The 23914-nt window shown below is 36.1% G+C and overlaps 1 protein-coding gene across 3 annotated transcripts in view; it reads left to right on the forward strand.

Moving 5' to 3' along the window:
• Window positions 1-23914, forward strand: part of SCN9A (sodium voltage-gated channel alpha subunit 9) — a 99340-nt gene that overhangs the window by 15512 nt on the left and 59914 nt on the right. For 2 of the 3 annotated variants that reach the window (XM_047083902.1, XM_047083901.1), the window contains exons 7-15: window positions 3764-3827; window positions 5107-5248; window positions 8029-8235; window positions 9810-10097; window positions 12352-12690; window positions 15696-15825; window positions 17249-17487; window positions 19566-19739; window positions 21152-21508. In XM_047083902.1, the coding sequence (XP_046939858.1) occupies window positions 3764-3827; window positions 5107-5248; window positions 8029-8235; window positions 9810-10097; window positions 12352-12690; window positions 15696-15825; window positions 17249-17487; window positions 19566-19739; window positions 21152-21508 (1940 nt within the window). Of the gene's footprint in view, window positions 1-3763; window positions 3828-5106; window positions 5249-8028; window positions 8236-9809; window positions 10098-12351; window positions 12724-15695; window positions 15826-17248; window positions 17488-19565; window positions 19740-21151; window positions 21509-23914 lie in introns of all 3 variants that reach the window. The other variant, XM_047083900.1, reaches the window with a different exon arrangement.

Raw genomic sequence — 23914 nt, forward strand, 5'->3', positions numbered from 1 at the left:
CTCCCAGAAGGCAGTGTGTCAATTGCAGGCAATTTGCCTCTACCTGATCCCCAGCACTAACTTTCTCAGAGTTAACTTACTATTGCCTCTTGGTTGAGGAAAAAACTCTTGAATCCAAAAGCCCAAGTCATACATGGTTGCTACAAGCTGTCTTTCTGAACCAGGTTGGATAAAACTAATCATAGAATGTTTAGGTCACCAGTATGTTTTATCATTCTGTACCAATCTGCTTTTGACTGAATATTCCAGATTTTAGGTGTGTGAATTTTGCAACTTTCTATTTCCTTTTATCCCCATGTGACTTTTACTGTGAGGTTGAGGCTTATCTATTACTATCCACAATCTTTGTTATTGTACTGCATTATATTTAACAACTTTATTGAGATAGTTCACATACCATAAAAATCCCCCTTTTTGAAGTATACAGTTCAGTGTTTCATAGTATATTCACAGAGTTGTGCAAACACCAGCACTAATTTTAGAATAATTTTATCTCCCTCAAAAGTAACCCTGTACTCAGAGTACCTGAGTGGCTCAGTCGGTTAAGTGTCCAACTCTTGATTTCGGCTCAGGTCATGATCTCATGGTTTGTGGAATCAAAGCCTGCATTGGGCTCTGTGCTGACAGTCCAGAGTCTGCTTGGGATTCTCTCTCTCCCTCTCTCTCTGCCCCTCCCCTGCTCCTGCTGTCTCTCTCTCAAAATAAATAAACATTAAAAAAAAAAAAGAGAGAGAAGAAACCCTGTACTTACTGGCGATCACTGTCCATTCCCTCGTCCCGCAAACCCCTGATAATCACTAATCTACTTTCTGTCTCTATGGATTTACCTATTCTGAGCGTTTTATATACATGAAATCATACAACATGTGGCCTTTGTGTCTGGCTTCTTTCACTTAGCATGTTTTCAGGTTTCATCCCTGTGGCAGTAATTCATTTCTTTTTATTGCTAAATAATACTCCCTTGTATATATATACTACATTTTGTTTAAGCATTCATTAATTGATGAATGTCTTTGTTGTTTCCACTTTGGGGCTATTGTGAATAATGCTGCTATGAATATTCATGTGTAAGTTTTACTGTGGACGTATGTTTTTATTTCTCTCTGCATTACGTTTTCCCTTTACGTGTTAACCTTAAATTCTCTTGAGGCTAATTATTCCAATAATGAATGTCTGTTTTTGTGTAGGGATTATTTTAAAGTGTTCTGTAAGGCCAACGTGAACTACTGCCATTGCTTTACCTTTCATCATTCTTGTACTGACATTCTTGTACTGACTTCATCATTCTGTTCGCCCTGCCCTGGGACAGGCAACTCTAGAGCCTGTTCTTTTTCTTTTTTTAAAAACTTTATTCTGAGAGAGAGAAGGAGAGACAGTGAGCACAAGCAGGGGAGGGGCAGAGAGAGAGGGAGATAGAGAATCCCACGCAGGCTCCATGCCGTCAGCTCAGTGCCTGATGTGGGGCTCAAACCCACAAACCCTGAGATCATGACCTGACCCAAAACCAAGCATAGGCCACTTAACCAACTGAACCACCCACTAGATCCCATTCTTATAAAAACTCCTCAGTGATTGGTAAACGTGAGCCAGCGTTACTTTAAAGGATAGTTCTAAAGTAATCCTTCCATAGTCAAAATGTCTTGGAAGCTTATGTACAAAAAACTCCATCTTAATCTTCTCCATCCTCATTCTGCCATGCCCACCCTACCTGAACCACAAGAGTTTTTTCAAAAAAGTTGTTCATGTACATTCTCCCCTAAATTTTCACTTCAAACTAAGAGGCATTATTGTTTTTTGTGTGTCTTCTAAAATTTTTATTTTCTACATAAGACAAAGCAATGTGGAAGTCAGTCGATTAATCTTAACTGGAATTGTGTAATAGTTTAATAATGATCGCTGCTGTTCTTTGAGCAACTGTGTGGATAGAATGTGAGGACCACTGTATTAAACACTTTACATGCAATATCCTATGTATGCTATTCAATATCTCTACAAAGCAGGCATAGTGGCTAACCATTAAAGTGGTAAGATAGTTCACCTACATAGGAAGGGGTAGAAGCAACATTCAAATCCAAGTATGTCTAACTTCGAAGTCTTTCTTCCACTATCACTCCAGAAGCCTCCTAACAATTACATCTTTATTCCTTTGATTGGAGCCAAATAGGAAGCTGACCCTTATTAAAAAGAATAGATATTTTTTAATTCTTCATACCTTTACTGTGCATGGCTGGATTGCTTCCTGTCTTAAGAATAAGCTTTGATAGGGGTGCTTTGAGTGGCTCAGTCAGTTAAGCGTCCAACTTAGGCTCAGGTCATGATCTCACAGTCCGTGAGTTCAAGCCCCGCATCGGGCTCTGCGCTGACAGCTCAGAGCCTGGAGCCTGATTCTATGCCACCCCCACCCCCCTTCTCTCTCTACCCCTCCCCCACTCACACTCTATCTTGCTCTTCTCTCGAAAATAAATAAATGTGAAAAAAATTTTAAAAAAGAATAAGCTTTGACAGTAAATGAAGAAAGAGATTATAACATCCCTTATGCCTGAAAATGGACACAAAACATACCATGAGGGGGAAATGTGCATTCAGTTCACTGCCATATCCTCAATATCTGGAAATTAGTAAGTCCTGCATAATTGTTAAGTGGTGAATAAATGAGAGACTTTCAAAAGACAGGTTGTGTCCATTTATAGTATTGCCTTGGTGACTCCACCACTTCTGGAATACTTTGGGGCTCAGTTGGGGGCTCCCTTCCTTCTCTTTTCTTCCCTTCTCTTTTCCAGCTACACTTTCTCTTTGGGTTAACTCCTCAGCTCCCATGGCTTTGAAAACTATCTACCTGATGATGACTCCTATCACATTCTTGTGTCCTCTCTCCCACCACACACTCCATCAGCAAATCCTGTCCACTCTGTTTTCACCCCTTTCTCTCCATATCCACAGCTGCCCTTTGAATTTTAGCCACATCGCCTTTCCCTGTAGTCTCTTAACTCCTCTCTCTGCTTCCACACCTGCTCTCTTATTATCTACAGTCCATAAAACAACCATTGTTACATTTTAAAATGTTGATTATTATCTCATATTGATACCTCATATTGCTACCTCTATTACTTCTAATCATACTTAAAATCCAAACTTCTTTTGATAACATACAAAGGCATTTGACCCCTGCCTTACTTCTGCCACATGGTTCTCTCCACTCACTAGCCTGTAGCCAGGCTGGCCATCTTGTCGTTTCTTCCATTCACCAACTTCACTTCTGCCTCAGGCCCTTTGCTCCTGGTTTTCACCCTGCCAAAATATCTCTTCACCAGGGTCTTTGGATGACTGGCTTCTTTGCAGCATTTAGGTCCCAGTTCAAATGTCATATCTTTAGAAAGGTCTGCCCTGACCACATTTTATCACATTGTCTTATTTCCTTTAGGGCATTTATCACTATCTAAAAATACTTTGTATATTTATGTATTTGCTTGTCTTTCTCCATCCCCAATTTCCATGCTTACCTACATGTAAAGAAAGATCCATAAAAATAATGATCTTGTTTGTCATGTTTTTATTATTTTATTCATTGCTGACCCATAAGAAGTTATCAATAAATATTTGAGAGAGAATATGCAAGAATTTAATAAATAAACAAATGAATGCACATTGCCTAGGACTGGGCCTGAATATGTGCGAGTATGTCTATACTAATTAATTTAACTTCTGTATCACTCTTAAAGCTTACATTCTCTAATGTTATATTCTTCAATTTCTTCATAAACAGAATATTTTTATTACTTGGAGGGATCCAAAGATGCTCTCCTTTGTGGTACAAGCACAGATTCAGGGTAAGTAATATTTGTTTTGTGTTTAGTCTAGAGGCTACAAAATAAAAGGAAAAGCATAATCAATAAGTTTTTTTTATGAGAAACTTTAAAACATTTATAGTTAATGCATACTTCTGAAAGCAAAACTTGGAGGTAGTGCTTGAATTGAAACAAGATACAAGTTATATATATATATGTATATGTGTATATATATATATATATATATGAAAGTAGAAAAATTACTTCCGGAAAATTGGCTGGATAATTTTGAAGTCTTTCTTCTTTCTGGAAAAAAGAGTGATAGAATCAACTTTCTTTCTTCCCAAATTCTACTCATTTTCCAATCAAGAATGATTCATAGATGACTGAATGCAGGGACACTTGGGCCACTCTAAACAAAAGGAACCCATGGACTTGGGTAAAGATATTTTAAGAATCTCCCATCTCTACAAACTACCTATCTTGCAGTTTTTCCTATATACCAAGTTCATCTCTGTTCTTGTTCTCCCCCGCCCAGATATTTGTTCACCAGGCTCTGTGTTCACTAGGAACATTAAAAATAAACAAATAAGGTTGCTGCCCTGCAAGACAGTTCAGAACACTGTTCAATGGCATCACCATACAAGTCTACCAATTTATTTTATTTTATTGTTATTTTTTTTGAAGAAGTTAGAAGTTTATTGAATACACCGCAAGGGAGCAGTGGGCAGAACAGTAGAGACTGCCCAGTCCACCGATTTTAGAATGAAAAATATAAAACTACAAATCTTTATGAACTTAAATAATTGCTCTATTTTGGCTATTTTTTTTATTCAAATTCACTCCAAGAATAATTTGGAGGAACCGAGTTTTGGTGGAGGCCTATATATCAATATTTCTGATGCAAGAACTATTACTTGGTGCCAGATGGAATTTCCAGATTTTGATGAGGATACTAATAGCAGCTGCCATTTATTAAATGCTTTCTATATAGAGGAACTAGGCTAGACCATTTGTATATATCATCTTTTCTTTAAACTTAACAACAATCTTAACCTTTTGAAGTAGGTTTTATCCTCTTCTCACAGAAAGAGTAAACTGCACCTTGAAGAATTTAAGTAATTTGACAAAGTCACCAACTAGTAGAGTGGAATGGGATTCAAACCCAGTTCCTCCTGATTCCAAATAATGTGTTCTTAATCATTATTCAATATTGTCCCCCTAGAAAGGAACCTTGAATATCTAACTGTTCTGTTGTACTCCTTAGGTTGCCTCCCGGAAACATTCTAACTTGTGATTTTTTTTTTTTTTTTGTATGTAGTCAGTGTCCAGAAGGGTACAAGTGTGTGAAAGCTGGTAGAAACCCTGATTATGGCTACACAAGCTTTGACACTTTCAGTTGGGCCTTCTTGGCCTTATTTCGGCTAATGACCCAGGATTACTGGGAAAATCTTTACCAACAGGTGAGTGCCAAGAGAAACATTCATTGCATTTTTGAATAGCATAAAAATCTGGTGACTGTTCCTTACCAGACTTTATATAAGATTTTTTTTTTCAATTTAGAAAGGACAAAACTCTTTTGGCTTATCACTAAATTAGACATGTTTTATTTCCAGCAGTATTAGAGTGGATAAGTCTGAAAATTATAAATTGTTATCTTATCCTTTTTTGGCTTATTTGATCTCCAGTTCGTGTCCCCCCAACCCTTTCTGAATATAGCATCCTTTGGGGTCCTAAGAAAATAGCAGGAAATACACTGTTACAGTCTCTTGTAGCTCTCCTGCACACACTGTTTCCTGAATGTGCTGCCCTGCTTGCAATGCCCTAAACACCAGGATCTCATAGGTTCATCATGCTTTATTTTTTTGAACTCCCATGTACAGTTGCTATGAATTAAATTGTACCCCCTCCCATTTATGTGTTAAAGTCCTAACTCCCAGCGCCTTAGACTGACTATTTTTTGAGTTAGGGATTTAAAGAGGTGACTAAATTGAAATGAGGCATCGGGATGGGTCCTAATCCAATCTGACTGGTGTCCTTAAAAGAAAAGGAGATTAGTTCCTGAGAAACACCAGAGATGTACCCACCTGGACACAGAGAGAAGACCCTGTGAGCGCTCGGTGAGAAGGCAGCCATTGACAAGCCAAGGAGAGAGACCTCAGGAGAAATCCAACAAACCAACCCTTTGATATTGGACTTCCATCCTCTAGAACTGTTGGAAAGTAGAATTTCTGGGGCACCTCAGTTGCTCAGTCGGTTAAGTGTCCGACTTCGGCTCAGTGATCTCACAGTTCGTGGGTTCAAGCTCTGTGTTGGGCTCTGTGCTGACAGCTCAGAGCCTGGAGCCTGTTTCGGATTCTGTGTCCCCCTCTCTCTGCCCCTCCCCCACTCATGCTCTCTCTCAGTCTCTCAAAAGTGAATAAAGATTAAAAAAATTTTTTTTAATTAAAATTTCTGTTGTTTCAGCTTCCCAGTCTATAGTACATTGTCGTGGCAGCTCTAGGAAGGAAATATAAGAATTGAAGACCCAATTCACATCTCTAAATTCTCCTGTCCAAACTCAATTTCTCCTCCCCCTACACTTCCATGCCTTTTTAATATTCCTCAGTTTATAGTATCCATCACTTGTACATTAATTATTAATTCACATGGCCACCTCCTCCAATGTGATCTTTTGGGCCTGTGGGTGTATCTTTTCACTTATATATTCTCAGCACCTGACCCCAAGAGGAAAGAGATGAAAATGATTATTCTGTATTATAAATAAAAAACGAATCACTTTTCTTAGAATTGCCAGATTCTTTGGGCCTGTTTTATGTTTACTTCATTTCTAATATTACAAAGGAATATAGAAATTATGTAAACATATACTTCAGAGGAAAAAAGGAATAGAAACAACTTTAAATATGCAAAAAGAAGCTCACTTTTACTCAAAATTAAAGAAATGAAAATTAAAACGAGAGTGACAACTAATTTTTTACCTGTTAGAATGATGGAGATCCAAAGAGAGATGCTGTCTGGCTGTGACATGGGGAGGTAGACTTACTCACACATTGCTGGGAACCACAGCCAAGTGCAACACAGGAACTTTTATGAAAATTAAAATGAATATACCCATTAACCAAAAATTCCACTACCTAAGAATTTATCAAAGAGAAGAAATTGTAACAATGATAACTGATAGAAAAGGGAAATGAGTAGGCATTAGAGATAGGAGAGAGATATTTTTCGTGTAATTATCTTTTTATACCATTCGAATTTTTTACTATATGTTGCATTCAAAATTTTTAATACATATTAATTAAAAGTAAATATAAGAGTAGACAAGCAATTAAGATCATTCAATTAGGCTCGCTACTTTGTGTGAACATGATACATGATCATTGATACTTTCTTTATCAGTCAAAGGGACTACAGATACTATCTGCTTCTCTAATTTGAAAATGAGCAGAGTAGCTCCTTTTTGAGTAATTTTCAGACTGCAGATTTAAAAAATCCCAGACTGAGGCACCTGTGTGGCTTAGTCAGTTAAGGGTCCAACTCTTGATTTCGACTCAGGCCATGATCTCATAGTTTGTGAGTTGGAGGCCCATGTCGGGCTCTGTGCTCACAGTGTAGAGTCTGCTTGGGATTCTCTCTGACCATCTATCTCTACTTCTCTCTCTCTCTCTCTCTCTCTCTCTCTCTCAAAAATAAATAAGTAAACATTTTTTTTAATCCAGGATTATTATTCTTAAAAATAGTGAAGAATCATACCTAATTTTAATACAAGTTTAATAGATTGCTATATCCTTTGTAGTGAAAAAGTGTGTATTTTAAATACTGATTGTTTTCCATGGAGGTGTAATTTTATTCCTTTATATTTTTGATAACATGAGGTTATACTGAACTGCCCAACTCCCCCATGCCTAATATGCCATTCAAGTTGAAATAATCTACCAAAAATCTCTGTGTTATTAAAATAATTATTTCCGGGGCGCCTGGGTGGCTCAGTTGGTTGAGCATCTGACTTCGGCTCAGGTCATGATCTCGCAGCTCGTGAGTTTGAGCCCCGCGTCGGGCTCTGTGCTGGCAGCTCGGAGCCTGGAGCCTGTTTCGGATTCTGTGTCTCCCTCTCTCTCTGCCCCTCCCCTGCTCATGCTCTGTCTCTCTCTGTCTCAAAAATAAATAAACGTTAAAATAAAAAAATTAAAAAAAATAAAATAAAATAAAATAAAAAATAATTATTTCCATTTTTCCCTAGACACTGCGTGCTGCTGGGAAAACTTACATGATCTTCTTTGTTGTGGTGATTTTTCTGGGATCCTTTTATCTAATAAACTTGATCCTTGCTGTGGTTGCCATGGCCTATGAGGAACAGAACCAGGCAAACATCGAAGAAGCGAGGCAAAAGGAGTTAGAATTTCAACAGATGTTAGATCGTCTTAAAAAAGAGCAAGAAGAAGCTGAGGTATTATTGTTTGGTGTAAAATTCTCCCTAGAAGTAGAAATGCAAAGGGGAATAGCAGAGGCTCATAGCAGAGGCTCTGTGGCCTTCCCCACGAGATTTTCCTTACTGGATTTTTTAACATAAGCTGAATTTTCATTCTGGGGTGGTCAAAGAACCAATTCTGGATTGAGTTAGAATTGGTATTTGTCTCATTCTACCTTTCCCCATAATCAGCTCACTCCAGCACAGAGAATATTCTAAGCCATTCCTCCTAAACCTGTTATCCATAATTCCTCAGTATGTATAGCATTATGCAAAGTCCCAAAACATATATGATATGTTTCCCCAGAGTAGCAATTGCATACAAAAGCTTAGGGAAAATTATTTAAGTGTTAAAGATAACAGATACTCTATGGAGTAGAAAGAAAAATGTGCATCAATTTTTGTTAATGTGGCAAGAAGTTTTAAGATAAAAAACATGAGATGTTAAGAAAATTTATACTTACAGTTGTAGGCACTTTAGGCTAAGGTACAAATTATTGAGTATTCTTCCTTACTCCTCTCTCCAAGAGGGTACTTCAGTGGAAAAGTTTCAGAAGGTTTGTACCAAGAGAACCAAAAATTTCAATATTATGCAGGAGTTTAAAATTTGTTTGGGGGCACCTGGGTGGCTCAGTCAGTTAAGCATCTGACTGGCTCGGATCATGATCTCATGGTTTGTGAGTTCAAGTGCTGCATTGGGCTTTGCACTGACAGTGCAGAGCCTGCTTGGGATTTTCTCTCTGCCTCTCCCCTACTTTCACTCTCAAAATAAATAAATAAACTTTCAAAAAAAAATAAAAATAAATAAAATTTGTTTGATATTTCAACCTAAATATCTTCAAAATGTCTAACTTATTAGGGGAAAGGTAGTAATATGTAAAGTAGAAAACTTTGATAGAGAAAGATGTTCAGTGCAGTATTTTGATAATTAGGATTGAGTGATTTTTATTTTTTTATTCACAATGTCCTTATTTTCCAAATTTTTACAAGGAATGTTTTAATAATAAAAACTTAATTTTTTGATAAAAGATTAACAGTATGTCATCCAGGATTTTCTAGGAAACCCTTAGAAGTCTCTCATTTTCTTGACATTCATTTTATAATAATTCATTTTTGTTTTCAGGCAATTCAGTTTTCATTAAACTAAGTGCCTGACTCTTTTGATAATATTGAGTTAATTACCTGAAAAAGATGTACGAATTTCTTATTATATGGTTTATGTGAGTTTTATGTTACAGAATTACCTAGTAAAACTTTTATAAATACCATTTTAAATTGTTTTACCATAAATATAGGAATAGTATATATTAGTTTAATGCCAAAGTAAAATGGGGCCTTATCACAATGCAAGAGAAGCAATAAATATATGCTTTGTAAGCTCTCTAGTTACAATACAAAAATAAAAAATAAAAAAAAGGCATGACTTCATGCACAAGGGACATGATTACATGGACAGTGTAATTAAATTCATGGTAGAGAGGTGCCTACCCCATAATAGAGTTTCCCAGACTTCGGAAATGACTTACCACATGTGTGACCTCTTGGTCCAACAGGCAATCGCAATGGCAGCAGCTGAGTACACAAGTATTGGGAGAAGCAGAATTATGGGCTTCTCTGAGAGTTCTTCTGAAACATCCAAACTGAGCTCTAAAAGTGCTAAAGAAAGAAGAAACAGAAGAAGGAAAAAGAACCAAAAGAAGCTCGCCAGTGGGGAAGAAAAGGGAGACAATGAGAAATTGTCCAAATCGGAGTCTGAGGAGAGTATCAGGAGAAAAAGTTTCCACCTTGGGGTTGAAGGTCATAGGCGAGCACGTGAAAAGAGACTGTCTACCCCTAATCAGGTACCACTGCAATTGTCAAATGCTTATTGCCAGGGCTAGGATTATAGAGCAAAATGTGTTACCTTGAGGTAACAGGATCTTAGGAGAGGAGAGTGAGTGACTTCACTGGTATATTTTTAGGTAAAAACTTATTGATTGTTGGACATTTATGGAAAGAACACAGATGCGCATAGTTTTCCATTTAACTTGGACTATTTTTGAAGGAGCCTATAGTTTCAACATTGTCATATCTTCTCCAATAAACATTTTCAGAACAGAATATTCATGAGAACTGTCATAAATGAAGAAATTATTTACACAACATATTAACTTTTACATTTTTATCTAGTCTGTATTTGGTAATGCCTCATTGGCTAAAAACTAATCCCAGACTAGGTTCTCCACTTTTCTTCACCACCATAACTAATGGTACCAGCAGAATATCAGTGCATGAGCTGGAAAGTTTAGAGACACTAAACAACCTCTACCCCCGACTACATCAACTACTAATAAGTAATCGCTCAGTCTGTTATTTCTGCTTGTGTAAAATATCTCTTTCCTTTTTTCTTTTTTCTCTTTCCACTGAAACCTCCATTTCTCAGGGTTCCCTGCCTACAGAACTCGAAGATGAACAATTGCTTCCCTTCTCCTAAATACTAGCCTGTTTTCTCTCATACAACACTCCCAAATCCCTTTTACAAAACAAAGCTGTCCCTTGGCTCAACTTGAAAAACAAACAAAGAAAACAAAACAAAACAAACACCCTGACTGTGTTGAATAACTACTGACTATAGAACAAGACCTACATCTTATCCATGTTGTGGACTGGCTTCAGCCTCATTTCCCACCTTTCTCTACCTTCATGTACCCTCAGTCCATCGTGATTATTCACTCATACATACATGCCCTGTACCTCTGTTACTTAGTACATGTGGTGTTCTCTAAGTGGGGTGATTTTCTTCTTTGTTTCCCTCCTGGTGTGGCAGCACCCATTCTTCTTTCATAAGCTCAGATGCCACTTATCCCACAAATTTGCCTCTGCCCTCACCACTTCTCCCATTTTCTCTTCGGTGCCTTACTTAACAATTACTGTCCTTTGCATTTATGACTTCATTTAAAACTGAGACAAACCGTAAGAAACTCTTGAATACAGAGAACAAATGGAGTGTTGCCGTCGAGGAGGTGGGTGGGGGGATGGTTTAAATGGGTGATGGGCATTAAGGAGGGTGCTTTTCGGGATGAACATTGAGTGTCATATGTAAGAGATAAATCATGGTGTTCTACTCCTGAAGCCAAGACTACACTGTATGTTGTCTAACTTGAATTTAAATAAACATTAAGAAAAAAATAATTAAAACAATAAAATTTCTACCTTCTACTACTTGAGTCTGTAAGATGCTTCCAGATACACATAGAAATCAGAGTCCCTACCTTCAAAGATTTTATAATTTAGCTGGGGAGACAGAACTTGAAAGCATGTGGTATCAATAAAAAGACATATGACAAGAGCAAAACAAGCTGGATTTAAGGCGAAGGCTTTGTTATCCTCGCTTTCCATTATTCAGAGTGCCTGCCACTTTGTCCTTTACATAGGAAGCACTAGCACTTATTGAATTAGATACTTCCAAAGAATAAACATTCAGTTTTGTTTATGGACACGGTTTATCCTGGCCATGAATTCAATAAATGCGACTTTTCCTCCTCTTTGGTGTTGGGCAATCTCTTTTTCAAATTCTAGTATTATATGACTTGTAAACTCACTGACATTGAAAGGTCTTTCTTAACATACCTTGACTGAGCTTCCAACATGTAAAGTGGAGTTGCAAGCATTGGAATGCAAAGAAGCACACAGTGTGCCCTTCGGCCTCAAGAGAGTTTCAATTACTTATGGAACTTAGGGACTGATATATTGAAAGCTAAATAACAGGTATGAATACCAAATGCTTTTTATAAGTGGTACGTTCTTTGTAGCAAAATCAATGGGGTAGAAAGCATGGCGAGGTCACTGTAGGCCAAAGTAGGAGAGACCTATACAGTAATAAATAATGTACCTACTCCAGAAAGGATGAATTCTCCAGTCTTTTCATCCCTTATTTGGGAGAATTTGTCTTCCTGCTGAATTGCTTTATTTTTTAATATGTTTCTTTTCAACCAGCGCAGAGCCACCTGGCCTCAGCTCAGAGGTCTCAGAGGCAGTAATGTGCACTTCTATTCTTAGATGCTTCAGCAGATACATGGCTACATGTAATCTTTTTTTTTTTTTTTTTTCCTGCAGTCACCACTCAGCATCCGAGGCTCCTTGTTTTCTGCAAGGCGCAGCAGCAGAACGAGTCTTTTTAGTTTCAAAGGCCGAGGGAAAGACATTGGATCTGAGACTGAGTTTGCCGACGACGAGCATAGCATTTTCGGGGATGGTGAGAGCAGGAGGGGCTCACTGTTTGTGCCCCACAGACCTCGGGAGCGGCGCAGCAGTAACATCAGCCAAGCCAGTAGGTCCCCCCCAGTGCTGCCAGTGAATGGGAAGATGCACAGTGCCGTGGACTGCAATGGTGTGGTCTCCCTGGTTGATGGACCCTCAGCCCTCATGCTCCCCAATGGACAGCTTCTGCCAGAGGTGATAATAGATAAGGCAACTTCTGATGACAGCGTAAGGATGTTTTAAATAGCTCAGGCCTGGCTCGGCCCTTGTTCTTGCATCAGTCCATCTGCTAGAGGGGCCTTCTTGGGTCCTGTGAATGGCTCTGCATTTTGTAATACCGCTACTACAGAAACACACCTTCACCTCATTAATGTAATCCCCATGGGATATGCTGTAGATGTCTAATTCAAAGATATTTAAAACTGCATTGTTTTAAAAAAGGAACTTATATTTACTTCCATATTATAAGCCATCCCTTTAGAAAACAATGTATAAAAGACATAGATATATATACATAAATCTCAGCACAGAAAATGCATTGGTTATGCTGATCTTTATTAGTTGATAATAGGTCCCATTTTTCTAAGGAAATTTGGATTCTTTCCACCTACTGCTATCTTTCTGAAGATACTGTTTAATATATACCTTGTGCAAAGAATCTTGAGTTTTAATAATAGTAATAATAATAGCAAACATGTGTTTAGGATTTATAATAGCCCTGTAAGGTGATATATTATCATCCCTCTTTTACATAGGAGGAAACTGAGGCATGGAGAAGCAAAGCAATTTCCCCAAGTTCACTCAGCTAGTAAACAGTAGTCCTGAAGTTCAAACAGGCTCTCTGTTTCAGAGCTTGCACTCTTAACCCACCACATTTTTGCTCTCTCTCCAGTGTGTGCTAGGCTTTTAAACTTGGAAATAATTTAATGTTTTTAATGTTTATTTATTTTTGAGAGACAGAGAGAGAGTGTGAGCAGGGGAGGGGCAGAGAGAAGGAGACAAAGAATCTGAAGCAGGCTCCAGACTCTGAGCTGTCAGCACAGAGCCTGACATGGGGCTCGAACTCACGAACTGCGAGATCATGACCTGTGCTGAAGTTGGGCATTTAACCAACTGAGCCACCCAGGTGCCCTGAAACTTAGAAATAATTTAGAATAGCTATGCTTTTCCCCATACATAAATGAAACTTTTTTCATTAAAATAAGATAAAAACAAAAACAAAAACTCTGTGGTCTGGAGTCTACCAATAAAAATATAATAGCCAAACTATATACATTAATACAAACATACACACATGAAAGCAAAAACAAACCAACGATTCCAAGGCAACAATTTCAAGGGTTTAGGAGTAATTAAGTCAGTAGAGAAAGTGTCTAATTAGGCTGGAAAGTGAGATCTTTCTGGTTTCTGGAGTTTCTAGGTTACCTCTTTAGGCCAGTCACTGTTACATTGCATTACTAAAGATCAGTAGGGGCTCTGACTGACCTAACAAGCTTTGAACTCGTGCTAGGTATTCATATATTCATATTTTCAGACAATATATTTTTAGCGAGAATAAAGTTCCATCAAAGTCATGGCCACATACATATTTCATTTGGAATGACTGCATGTGCTTTTTAGGTAACAAGTGACCTCTGTGCTTGCATGATCCAGCTTTGGGCCTTCGGCCAAGATATTTTTCCTTGTCAAATGAGCATGCTAAATTCTATGGAATCAGATCTTTGCTGTGTTTTGCTTTTCAGTGATGTACTATCTGTGAAACATATAATTTATATCAGATTTGGATATTATTTCATATTTTTAAATGAAATATTTTCACTAAAGACTTTACTTTTACCGTAGAAAAATCAGTATTACCATAAATCCTGAAACAAACTACAAAACTAGAGTATACTCTAAGATTCAACAGAAATGCAATAAACATGATAGTGTGGCAAAATGTACAGTTTAGATGAAAAAAATTGCATGACAGATAATATAACCTTGACAACTAAAACGTGTCTACATGAAAAAGAATGTGTTATTCTTGTTTGACTTGTAAAAAAATTGCCATTTCTTGAAAGTCAGTAGATTAGAGACTGTATCAAATAGAAAGATCTCCGTAAAAAGCCAGCTACAGATATGTGTGTGTGGATGTCTGTGCACATATACAGACAGACACACATGCATACATTTATGCCCATGTGTCCATGTTTTGATATACACACACATATAAGTATATCTAAACAACTATACAACTTTAAAACTCTAGAGCTATATTTACATGTTTGTAAAGTGGTGTGTGTGTATCTATACATACGTAAATGCCACACATACCACACCTAAACAGATAGATAGGTGATACATGTAGAATTGTATAGTTGTTTGTGTGTATATGTGTGTGTGAGCTGTGTATGTGTGTGTGTGTGTGTTGTTGGCATGCACTGAACCAGCATAGTGTTTTAACTTTGAATTAGTTGCCAAGATTTAAAAACAAGACATTGTCACACAAAAATGAGTGCACCTGGTAAGACTGAGCTCATATTCCTGCATGGCAACAATCCTTTAGAGCTGAACAGTGGTCACCTCTTTCAGATGGAGCTTACATTCTCCATTTTGCTACAGTGCCCACCAGTCTCCGTCGTCCTTTTCACGCTGAGTCATTTATCCTCATCCACTCAGAGCAATTCATGAGATCTTCCTTGGTAATAAGAAACATCCATTACAGTCTCCATGTAATTCTGTTACCTCAACAAAGAATAATTATAGAAATTTATCAGAGAATACCAAGGTTCTGTCCCTTTACCACACATCACTGCAATACACGTTTAGCTGGTTTCATGTAGGACACTTACATGGTAAAACTATCTGAATAAATTCGACACCCAGAAAGATAGGTAATGAAAGTGATTACAACAAGAAAAGCAGCTTGTTTTATTTTTTACTTCCTAAGCATTAATTCTTTTAATCCTCAAAGCGAGAATATGAGGCAAATACTATGATCATCTCCATTTTACCAATGATAGAACTGAGATGGGAGTTAAGTAACTCTCCAGTGACACATACCCAGTAAGTAGCAGAGCTATGATTACAACCCAGCAGCCTAGTTTCTACTTTTATTTACTCACTACAGCTACCTAAGCAAAATTTTATTCTGCACCTATAATTTATTAGAATTATATTCTTAGAACTTTAATTAATCATCTTTTTTATTCTTTCAGGGTACAACCAACCAAATACACAAGAAAAGACGTTCCAGTTCTTATCTCCTTTCTGAAGATATGTTGAATGATCCCCATCTAAGACAAAGAGCAATGAGTAGAGTAAGCATATTAACAAACACTGTAGAAGGTATGTAATAATGCTGTCTTACCCATACAGATTTTTAAACAAAATTTAGATAAACCCCGGTTAGCCTTAAATAGGTATATGAAGTTCTTAGGAAGAATTCAAAGAATAAAAAATGATTATAAACAATGGTAAAGATAACCAATGGATACTAATGGAATGGTCTTTATGTGCTCAAAAAACTTGATAAAGTTTTTTTGTGTGTGATTAAAGGTATTGGATGATAAGACTTTTCAAAGATAATTAATGATAATAAATGAAGAAAGCTAGGTTAACCAGGGCTGTGTTATATATATATATATTATCACATATATAATATATATATAATATATATAATATATATATAATATATATAATATTATATAACACATATATATATAACATAATATATAACATATATATTATATATATATATATTATATAATCTTACAAACTTAGTCTCTGGGCTTACCATCTAATATGCAAGAAAATAATATATACTTCCAGATGTCTATAATGGCTGCCTCTGAGCACATTCAGCAAAATTATAAAATGGTAATCTGTGACATAACATCTGTTAAGATTATGATGAAAAGGCATTAGAGAAAGCAATTTAGAGAACATATAGTGGTTAGACCTTGAGAAGCGAGTCAGGGTGGCAACTTTTACAATGTGCTGGTTTCCACCCTCTCCCCCTACAATATGCCCCAGGTCCCACCTTGTGCTTTCATACCATGATGGCCTCAGACAAAGCTTCCACCCACTTCCTAAACTTAATGGTGAGAAATAAAAGAGATTATGGTATGCTGTATCTATTGAATGAGCCACTCCATAAATTATTTCTAGTCTCTTGGTTCTGAGATTGATTTCACCTGTGAAAATATATATATTGATGGAAAATATATATTTCTCCATTAAGAAAACATGGATTCTTGGGGTACCTGGGTGGCTCAGTCAGTTGAGTGTCCAACTTTTGATTTCTGCTTAGGTCATAATCACCAGATCATGGGATCAAGCCCCATGTGGGGCTCCACACTGTGCGTGGAGCCTGGGTGAAATTCTCTCTCCCTCTCCTTCTGCCTCTCTCCCCCACCCCCACTCCCATGTGCTTTCTCTGTATATGCAAGGAAAAAGTAAAAAAAGAAAACATAGGTTCTCCTGTTTACCATCACATGTTAGGTGTATGTTTCTCTAGGAGTTGCCTCTATCTGCTTTGAGTCATTAATTTCACTGCCTTCCCCTAAATTACACTTGGTCTAGTAAATGAACATCATGATAGAAGATTTTTATGTAATATATTATGCTTTCATAGAAGCAGTACTGTTAAATTTGCAAAGTCTAAACAGAAGACTTGTTTCAGTGTTAAAGTCTACTGCTGATTTGTACCTGGTTAGGAATAAAATAAACAAACGATTGACTTCATGCTCTCTCTTGGTTTTCCCCCCAGAACTTGAAGAATCCAGACAGAAATGTCCACCTTGGTGGTACAGATTTGCACACACATTCTTGATCTGGAATTGTTCTCCATATTGGATAAAATTCAAAAAGCTTGTCTATTTTATTGTAATGGATCCTTTTGTAGATCTTGCTATTACCATTTGCATAGTTTTAAACACATTGTTTATGGCTATGGAGCATCACCCCATGACTGATGAATTCAAAAACGTACTCACTGTAGGAAATTTGGTGAGTCTCTAAATGTGTATTATGTACCCATAGTTCTTCCCCTTGGATGTCATGATTGTCACTTCTTTTTTTTTTTTTTTTTAACTCAGATGGGTGTGTAGCTACATAATTATCCATATCCAGAATTCACAATATGAATCATTGTACAGAGTCAAGTTTCTGGTGATACTACTTTAAAATAATTTTGCAGAAGTGCAGAGGTCTATAACAATACTATTTCCAAAGGGGGGTCACCATCTTGGGAATTGATGGTGTTGTTTTTTTTTTTTTTTCCTGCCAGAATGTCTCTTTGAAGCAACACTTTGAAAATTTGATAATTACCTATTTTATAATTATATTGCAGCTGCCTTGTGAGTACATTCCCCACATATTTTTAGAAAAACTGTGGATGGTTTGTTTTGGCATAATAGTGAAGTGTCTGGGCCTTTGGAGTCCCACAGTCCTGGAATTGAATTCTCATTCTGCCTTTTACTGGTTATATGACCTTGAACAAATATGTCTTTAATTTTCTCATTTACAAAATAATAATACCTCACTTGCAAAATAAGAAAAATAATGTATTATTTATAATATAATGATAACACTTCATTTATCATATTGTTAAGAGGAATAAACACTTTCTACTTATTAGCCTGGCATATCGTAAGTCGTTAACAAATTAAACCTATTGTTATTATTATTATCATCATCATGCTTTAAATCAACCAGCAGAAAGAAGTCTTAAGAATAAGAATACCAAGAAGCTAAAATGGTAGGACTAGACACAGAAGACAAAAGTGCACTTAAGAAACGATCTGTAGGCTTCAAGAAGATATAGGATCCTGTTTGGCAAATAGATGCCAGACTGATTTCTCAAATGTGCAGTGCTGGTCACATTCTGGCTTAAGTAATGCCTTATGGCAAACAACAAGTGCTAGTTTCTGAGAATCTGTATGAAGCAGGCAGAAGTGCAATTTCATGGCCAAAGGGTCCCCATTTATGACTTCATAAATCATGAATAACTCTGGATGTCTTTGTGAATGTCTGTGTAAGATAATTTTACTTTTGCCGTGGTCCCAAACCAATTGATCTTTGAAGCCAAAGACTTTGTATCTGAGTCAGTCTTCTCTCCCATATACTGTATTTTTAGTTGTGATGTATGTACCCCATATGCTCTCTGAGGGAGCATTCTTCTTTCCTTCCATTTCTCTTCGGAAAAAGACAGGCCTATCTGGTTTCTAATTGTTGATGGAGGTACAGGCCATGAAAATCAGTACCTTCTTGCTGAATTGACTGCATCACTGTGAACCCCAAAAGAATTTATCGTGTTTCTTATCTATTGCCACTACCCTAAGTGCGGGGTACTCCCTGATTGTCTTCTTGATGCTGCATTATTTTTAAATGGACTCGGCACTTATGTAGACTTCACCATTTCCCTTTGAGCCTTCTTTGGTCAGCTTCTTTGAGTCTAGTCAAACCTGAATGATTCATAAACAGGTCCTTCAGTGTTGTTTTCTTAAGTCAGTCCTTTGATACCAGTGTCATGAATTAATGATGTTTTGTGATGCACTTTTGTGTCAAAGCTTTGAAAGTCTTACTTTAGCTCCCACTGTGTCAATTAAATACTTTTCCCTCTTCTACTAATAAATCTTTAAAGAGTGAGTCAATATGTTCTCTATTACTCTAAGAGTAGTCAGACCCAACAAAAAGACTGACTCAAGATTTTAGTGTCAGTCTATATTTCCTTTTCATTTTCTTCCAGAGTATGACCCATATAATTTTTTTTTTTTTTGCAAAAACTGCCTGTGTTGATTGTCATGGCTTTATTTACCTGGAATTTTAATATGCTCCTCTAAAATGCTATCTAAAGATGATGAGAATGGACAGGAAAGTTAGAGCTTTTTAACCTTGTAATGCTTACATTGGAGCTATAGGAATAATACTACCAGGTTTATGGGATTAAATGAGATAACACATTTGTAGAGTATCTGGCACATTGTCTGAAGCACAATGATGTTAAACAAATGGTAATAATCATCATTACTTTGATTCTATACTTCTCATAATACCAGAAAAAACACATTGTATTTCTCATTTAGGTCTTCACTGGGATCTTTGCAGCTGAAATGGTTTTAAAACTTATTGCCATGGATCCATATGAGTATTTCCAAGTAGGATGGAATATTTTTGACAGCCTTATTGTGACTTTAAGTTTAGTAGAGCTTTTTCTAGCAGATGTGGAAGGACTGTCAGTTCTGCGATCATTCAGACTGGTAAATATAGACCAACCTTACCATTGTATTCCATATATAAAGGGGTGTTTCTAATGCTTTGTATTATTATTTAAATCTTTTAGCAGTTTAAATCAAAAGACAAGATTAGGTTCTGGTGTCCAGTGTAATCAAGTTAATTCTATAGCAAAAGCTCTTAAAGAGCTCAAAAATCACATGAATATTTTAATCTTAGCATCTTGAAGACATAGTCATAATTTGAATCAATTTTAGACTCTTGAAGACATATTCAGTTACATGCTAGTATAATTGAAGCAGGTAAATAAAATATTTCTTTACTAGTAAGGCAATAATTTATTTCACAGTAAGAAACTTATCATTTACAGAATTTCAGTTCTTACAATATGTTCATTACTTTGTGAGTTTGATAACTAAAGATCAAACTGTTGTCCCCAAAATGATTGTTGTGTGATACCAAAAATATAAAAAATGTAAAGACTTTTTAAAGTATTTTTCTCTAACATGTTGGGCTTTTTTTTTTAGTTTTTAAAAAAATTTTAGTTAGTTAACATATAGTGTAATATTGGTTTTAGGAATAGAATTTAGTGATTCATAAAACAGCCAGTACTCATCACAACAAATACCGTCCTTAACATCCATCACCCATTTAGCCCATCCCCCTACCCACCTCTCTTCCAGCAACCCTCTGTTTGTTTTCTGTTGTTAAAAGACTCTTATGGTTTGCTTGCCTCTCTTTGTTTTCTCCTTTCCCCTATGTTCATCTGTTTTGTGTCTTAAATTCCGCATATGAGTGAAATCATATGGTTGTTGTCTTTCTCTGACTGACATTTCACTTAGGATTATACACTCTAGCTCCATCCATGTCATTGCAAATGGCAAGATTTTATTCTTTCTGATGGCTGAGTAATATTCCACTATATATGTCAGGGTGCATGTGCCCCTTTGAATCAGTATTTTTGCATCCTTTCGGTAAAAACATAGTGATGCAATTGCTGAGTCATAGGGTAGTTCTATTTTTAAGTTTTTGAGGAACCTCCACACTAACATGTTGGACTTTATCCAATGTCACTATGAAAAGGTATAAAAAGTATCAGACTATTTTCAAATTAAAAAAAATTTTTAATTATCTAAAAATAGAATTAAGGATAAATTATCAATTCTAAAGGGAATAATATCTGAAATCATTATAAGAGGCTTTTATAGCAATCCTAAACTTCCTTCAAAATATGTGTAGTAATTATATTGTGGCAAGCATAACAAAATAACAAGAATATTGAAAATAGCTGAAAGTAAAAAATAGAAATAATCCATTTTAGCTAGGTAATGCTGACAATATTTTAGAATTTAAAATTCTGAACAAAACTCAAGATTGGAAACATTGAAAATTGAAAAATTTCCTAATAATTAACATTAAGCTTTGTGTTTACTTTTAGCTTCGAGTGTTCAAACTGGCAAAATCTTGGCCAACACTGAATATGCTGATAAAGATCATTGGCAACTCAGTGGGTGCTCTGGGTAACCTCACCTTGGTGTTGGCCATCATCGTCTTCATTTTTGCTGTGGTTGGCATGCAGCTCTTTGGTAAAAGCTACAAAGAATGTGTCTGCAAGATCAATGAAGACTGTACACTCCCACGCTGGCACATGAATGATTTCTTCCACTCCTTCCTGATTGTCTTCCGCGTGCTATGTGGAGAGTGGATAGAAACCATGTGGGACTGTATGGAGGTCGCTGGTCAAGCCATGTGCCTTATAGTCTACATGATGGTCATGGTCATTGGAAACCTAGTGGTATGTAGTCGCATGTTCACACATTGAAAATTCTGCGTAGTAAATTGTTATATGACAATCACTTATTTTATAATTATAGGATTAATTACACATAAAACTATTAATTGCAATAGAATTTTGATCATTTTAATACAGGAAAAAAAACAGAAAATAAAATGAAATATTGTTTCAATTTCCCTGACAGATAACCCATATTTATATTTTTCACAATATTTATTTTAATGAATGATTTCCTACTTTATTCTCTCATTTTGATAGTGATGGCATATGAATTAAATCTGTGGTTTTCATGTCTCTTAAAAGTCCTTTCAAATATCAAATCATACTAGTAAACGGAATATGATTGAATTAACAGTAATAAAAATGAAGCTGTAACAGAACAAGGCAATTGAAAGGACTGGTCCCATTGCACTACACTCAAATATAGTCAGACATAATAAGACATAGTTTCCTGATCTACAGCAAAGATCAGGAAACTATGGCTCATGGGTCAAATCCAGCATACTACCTGTTTTTGTATGGCCTTGTAAGCTTGGGAATGTTGGGGTTTTTTTTCTTTTCTTTTTTTTTTTTTTTTACATTTTTTCAATGGTTAAAATAAAAGGAAGAATAATATTTTGTGGCACATAGAAATGATATGAAATTTAAATTTCAGGCTCTGTAAGAAAAATTTTATTAGACATGCTTATTCATTTACATATTGTCTATGTCTGTTTTACTCTGCAGTGGCAGTGTTAAATAGTTGTTCTAGAGATTCTATGTCCTACAAAGGCCAAAATATATATTTTTTTAATCTGGCTCTTTACAGAAGAAATTTGCCCACCACTTCTCTATAATATCCCTTTAACAATTGATCTTCCATGTCTCCATTAGTGTTTTCTTGGCTTGTACTCTTTGTTTGTTTGTTCCTTTCTACCTACTTATTGGTGAAAATTTTCAAGCTTACCAAAGGAGAAAATTGGGATAAGATGTTCTTCCATGACTCACTGACTTCAATTTTCAAAGCCACCGTGTTGACTTGGTTTAGTCTGTCAGCTTGGCATCAGACTCTGGATTAGGTATCTCAGGAGCTAGGGTATGGTAACAACTATATGGTTAGTACTTACACTTCCCACTGGCTTGAAAATAAGTTACTAATTTTTTTTTGTCCTTGAAGCCCCCATATCAAAAGTAATTCAGAGTCTAGGACAGAAACCTACATTTATCAAATCACATCCTAAATGGTATTGTTTCTTGCCATTAAATGACTAGACATATACATAGTAAATTATGCAATACAAATTCTAGATCTGCACAAAATATAGACACCATGAGTTCGAATTCTGTAATTATTAATCATCCTCCAGTTGTAGTAATAAATTTCCTAGTTTTATGTAGGTTTATAATTCCCAATATGAAATAAAATATTCTCTCTTTGGTTCTTCTTCTGAATTTAACATTTGTATTATAAGCTCCTTTAATGTGACTTGTTCATATACTTCTTATAAAATGTTGACATAAAAATATTGAAATGTAGCTCTTTATAAGATACAGGAGGTCAAAACATACCACATCAAAGCCACTGATCACAACTAATTTAAATATTTAGTACTCGCTCAGGCATGTATGAAGTAAGGGGGATTCCTTGGGCTCTCTCAACTTATTCATTCAATATTTTTAGTACTTTCTCTGTGAAAGGAAATATATGGGTATTGCAGGATGATTAAAAATACATACCTATGAGTTAGTCCCTCTCTTCAAGGTGCTTACATTCTATGGACATAGAAAAGTGGTACACCAAATTACCAGGTAAGGAAGAGGTGGTAAGTGCTAGCAGTGGGGCAAAAATAAAATGCTCTTGACACTTGGAAAAAAAGGAGAGACGTTCTAAATAGTGACTCGAAGAAGAATTTTGAAATGGGTCTTTGAATAATACATAATACAATATTGAAGCTTGAACACAGGTGTGAGTGTAATGATACACTTTGAAAAGCAGTATGAATTTATAGTTAAAAATAGATGGGGTATCTTGGTGAATGTTTAATCCATATAGAATTGGTAATGACTGCCTCATGTTGATATCTGTTCATTATTTGCTAGTGATAATGAGAGATAAGAGAAGTGTAATTCACAAAATAAATAACCAACTCTTGGATAAGGAATTACCATTGATGTACAATTAGAATCTAAAAAGAAAGACACATAAATTTATATTTCTGATATAGTCCTCTGCATATTAGAGTTATATGCTAAACAGATCTCTCACTTTTTTTTTCTCACTTACGCCTTAAGTCATTTTACTACCAATTAATTAAAATGGTTAAAAACCATAAGTTTTAGAGGGTAGTTCAGAAAAGTAGATTTTAGTAATCTCAAGTCTATTCCAGGAAACTGGCAAAGAACATTAATCAGATAATGTTGAATCAA

This window comes from Lynx rufus, unplaced genomic scaffold (assembly GCF_022079265.1).
Source record: "Lynx rufus isolate CCGP_SWC_20201006 ecotype Redwood Valley unplaced genomic scaffold, mLynRuf1.p SCAF_2, whole genome shotgun sequence".
NCBI classification, from domain to species: Eukaryota; Metazoa; Chordata; class Mammalia; order Carnivora; family Felidae; genus Lynx; species Lynx rufus.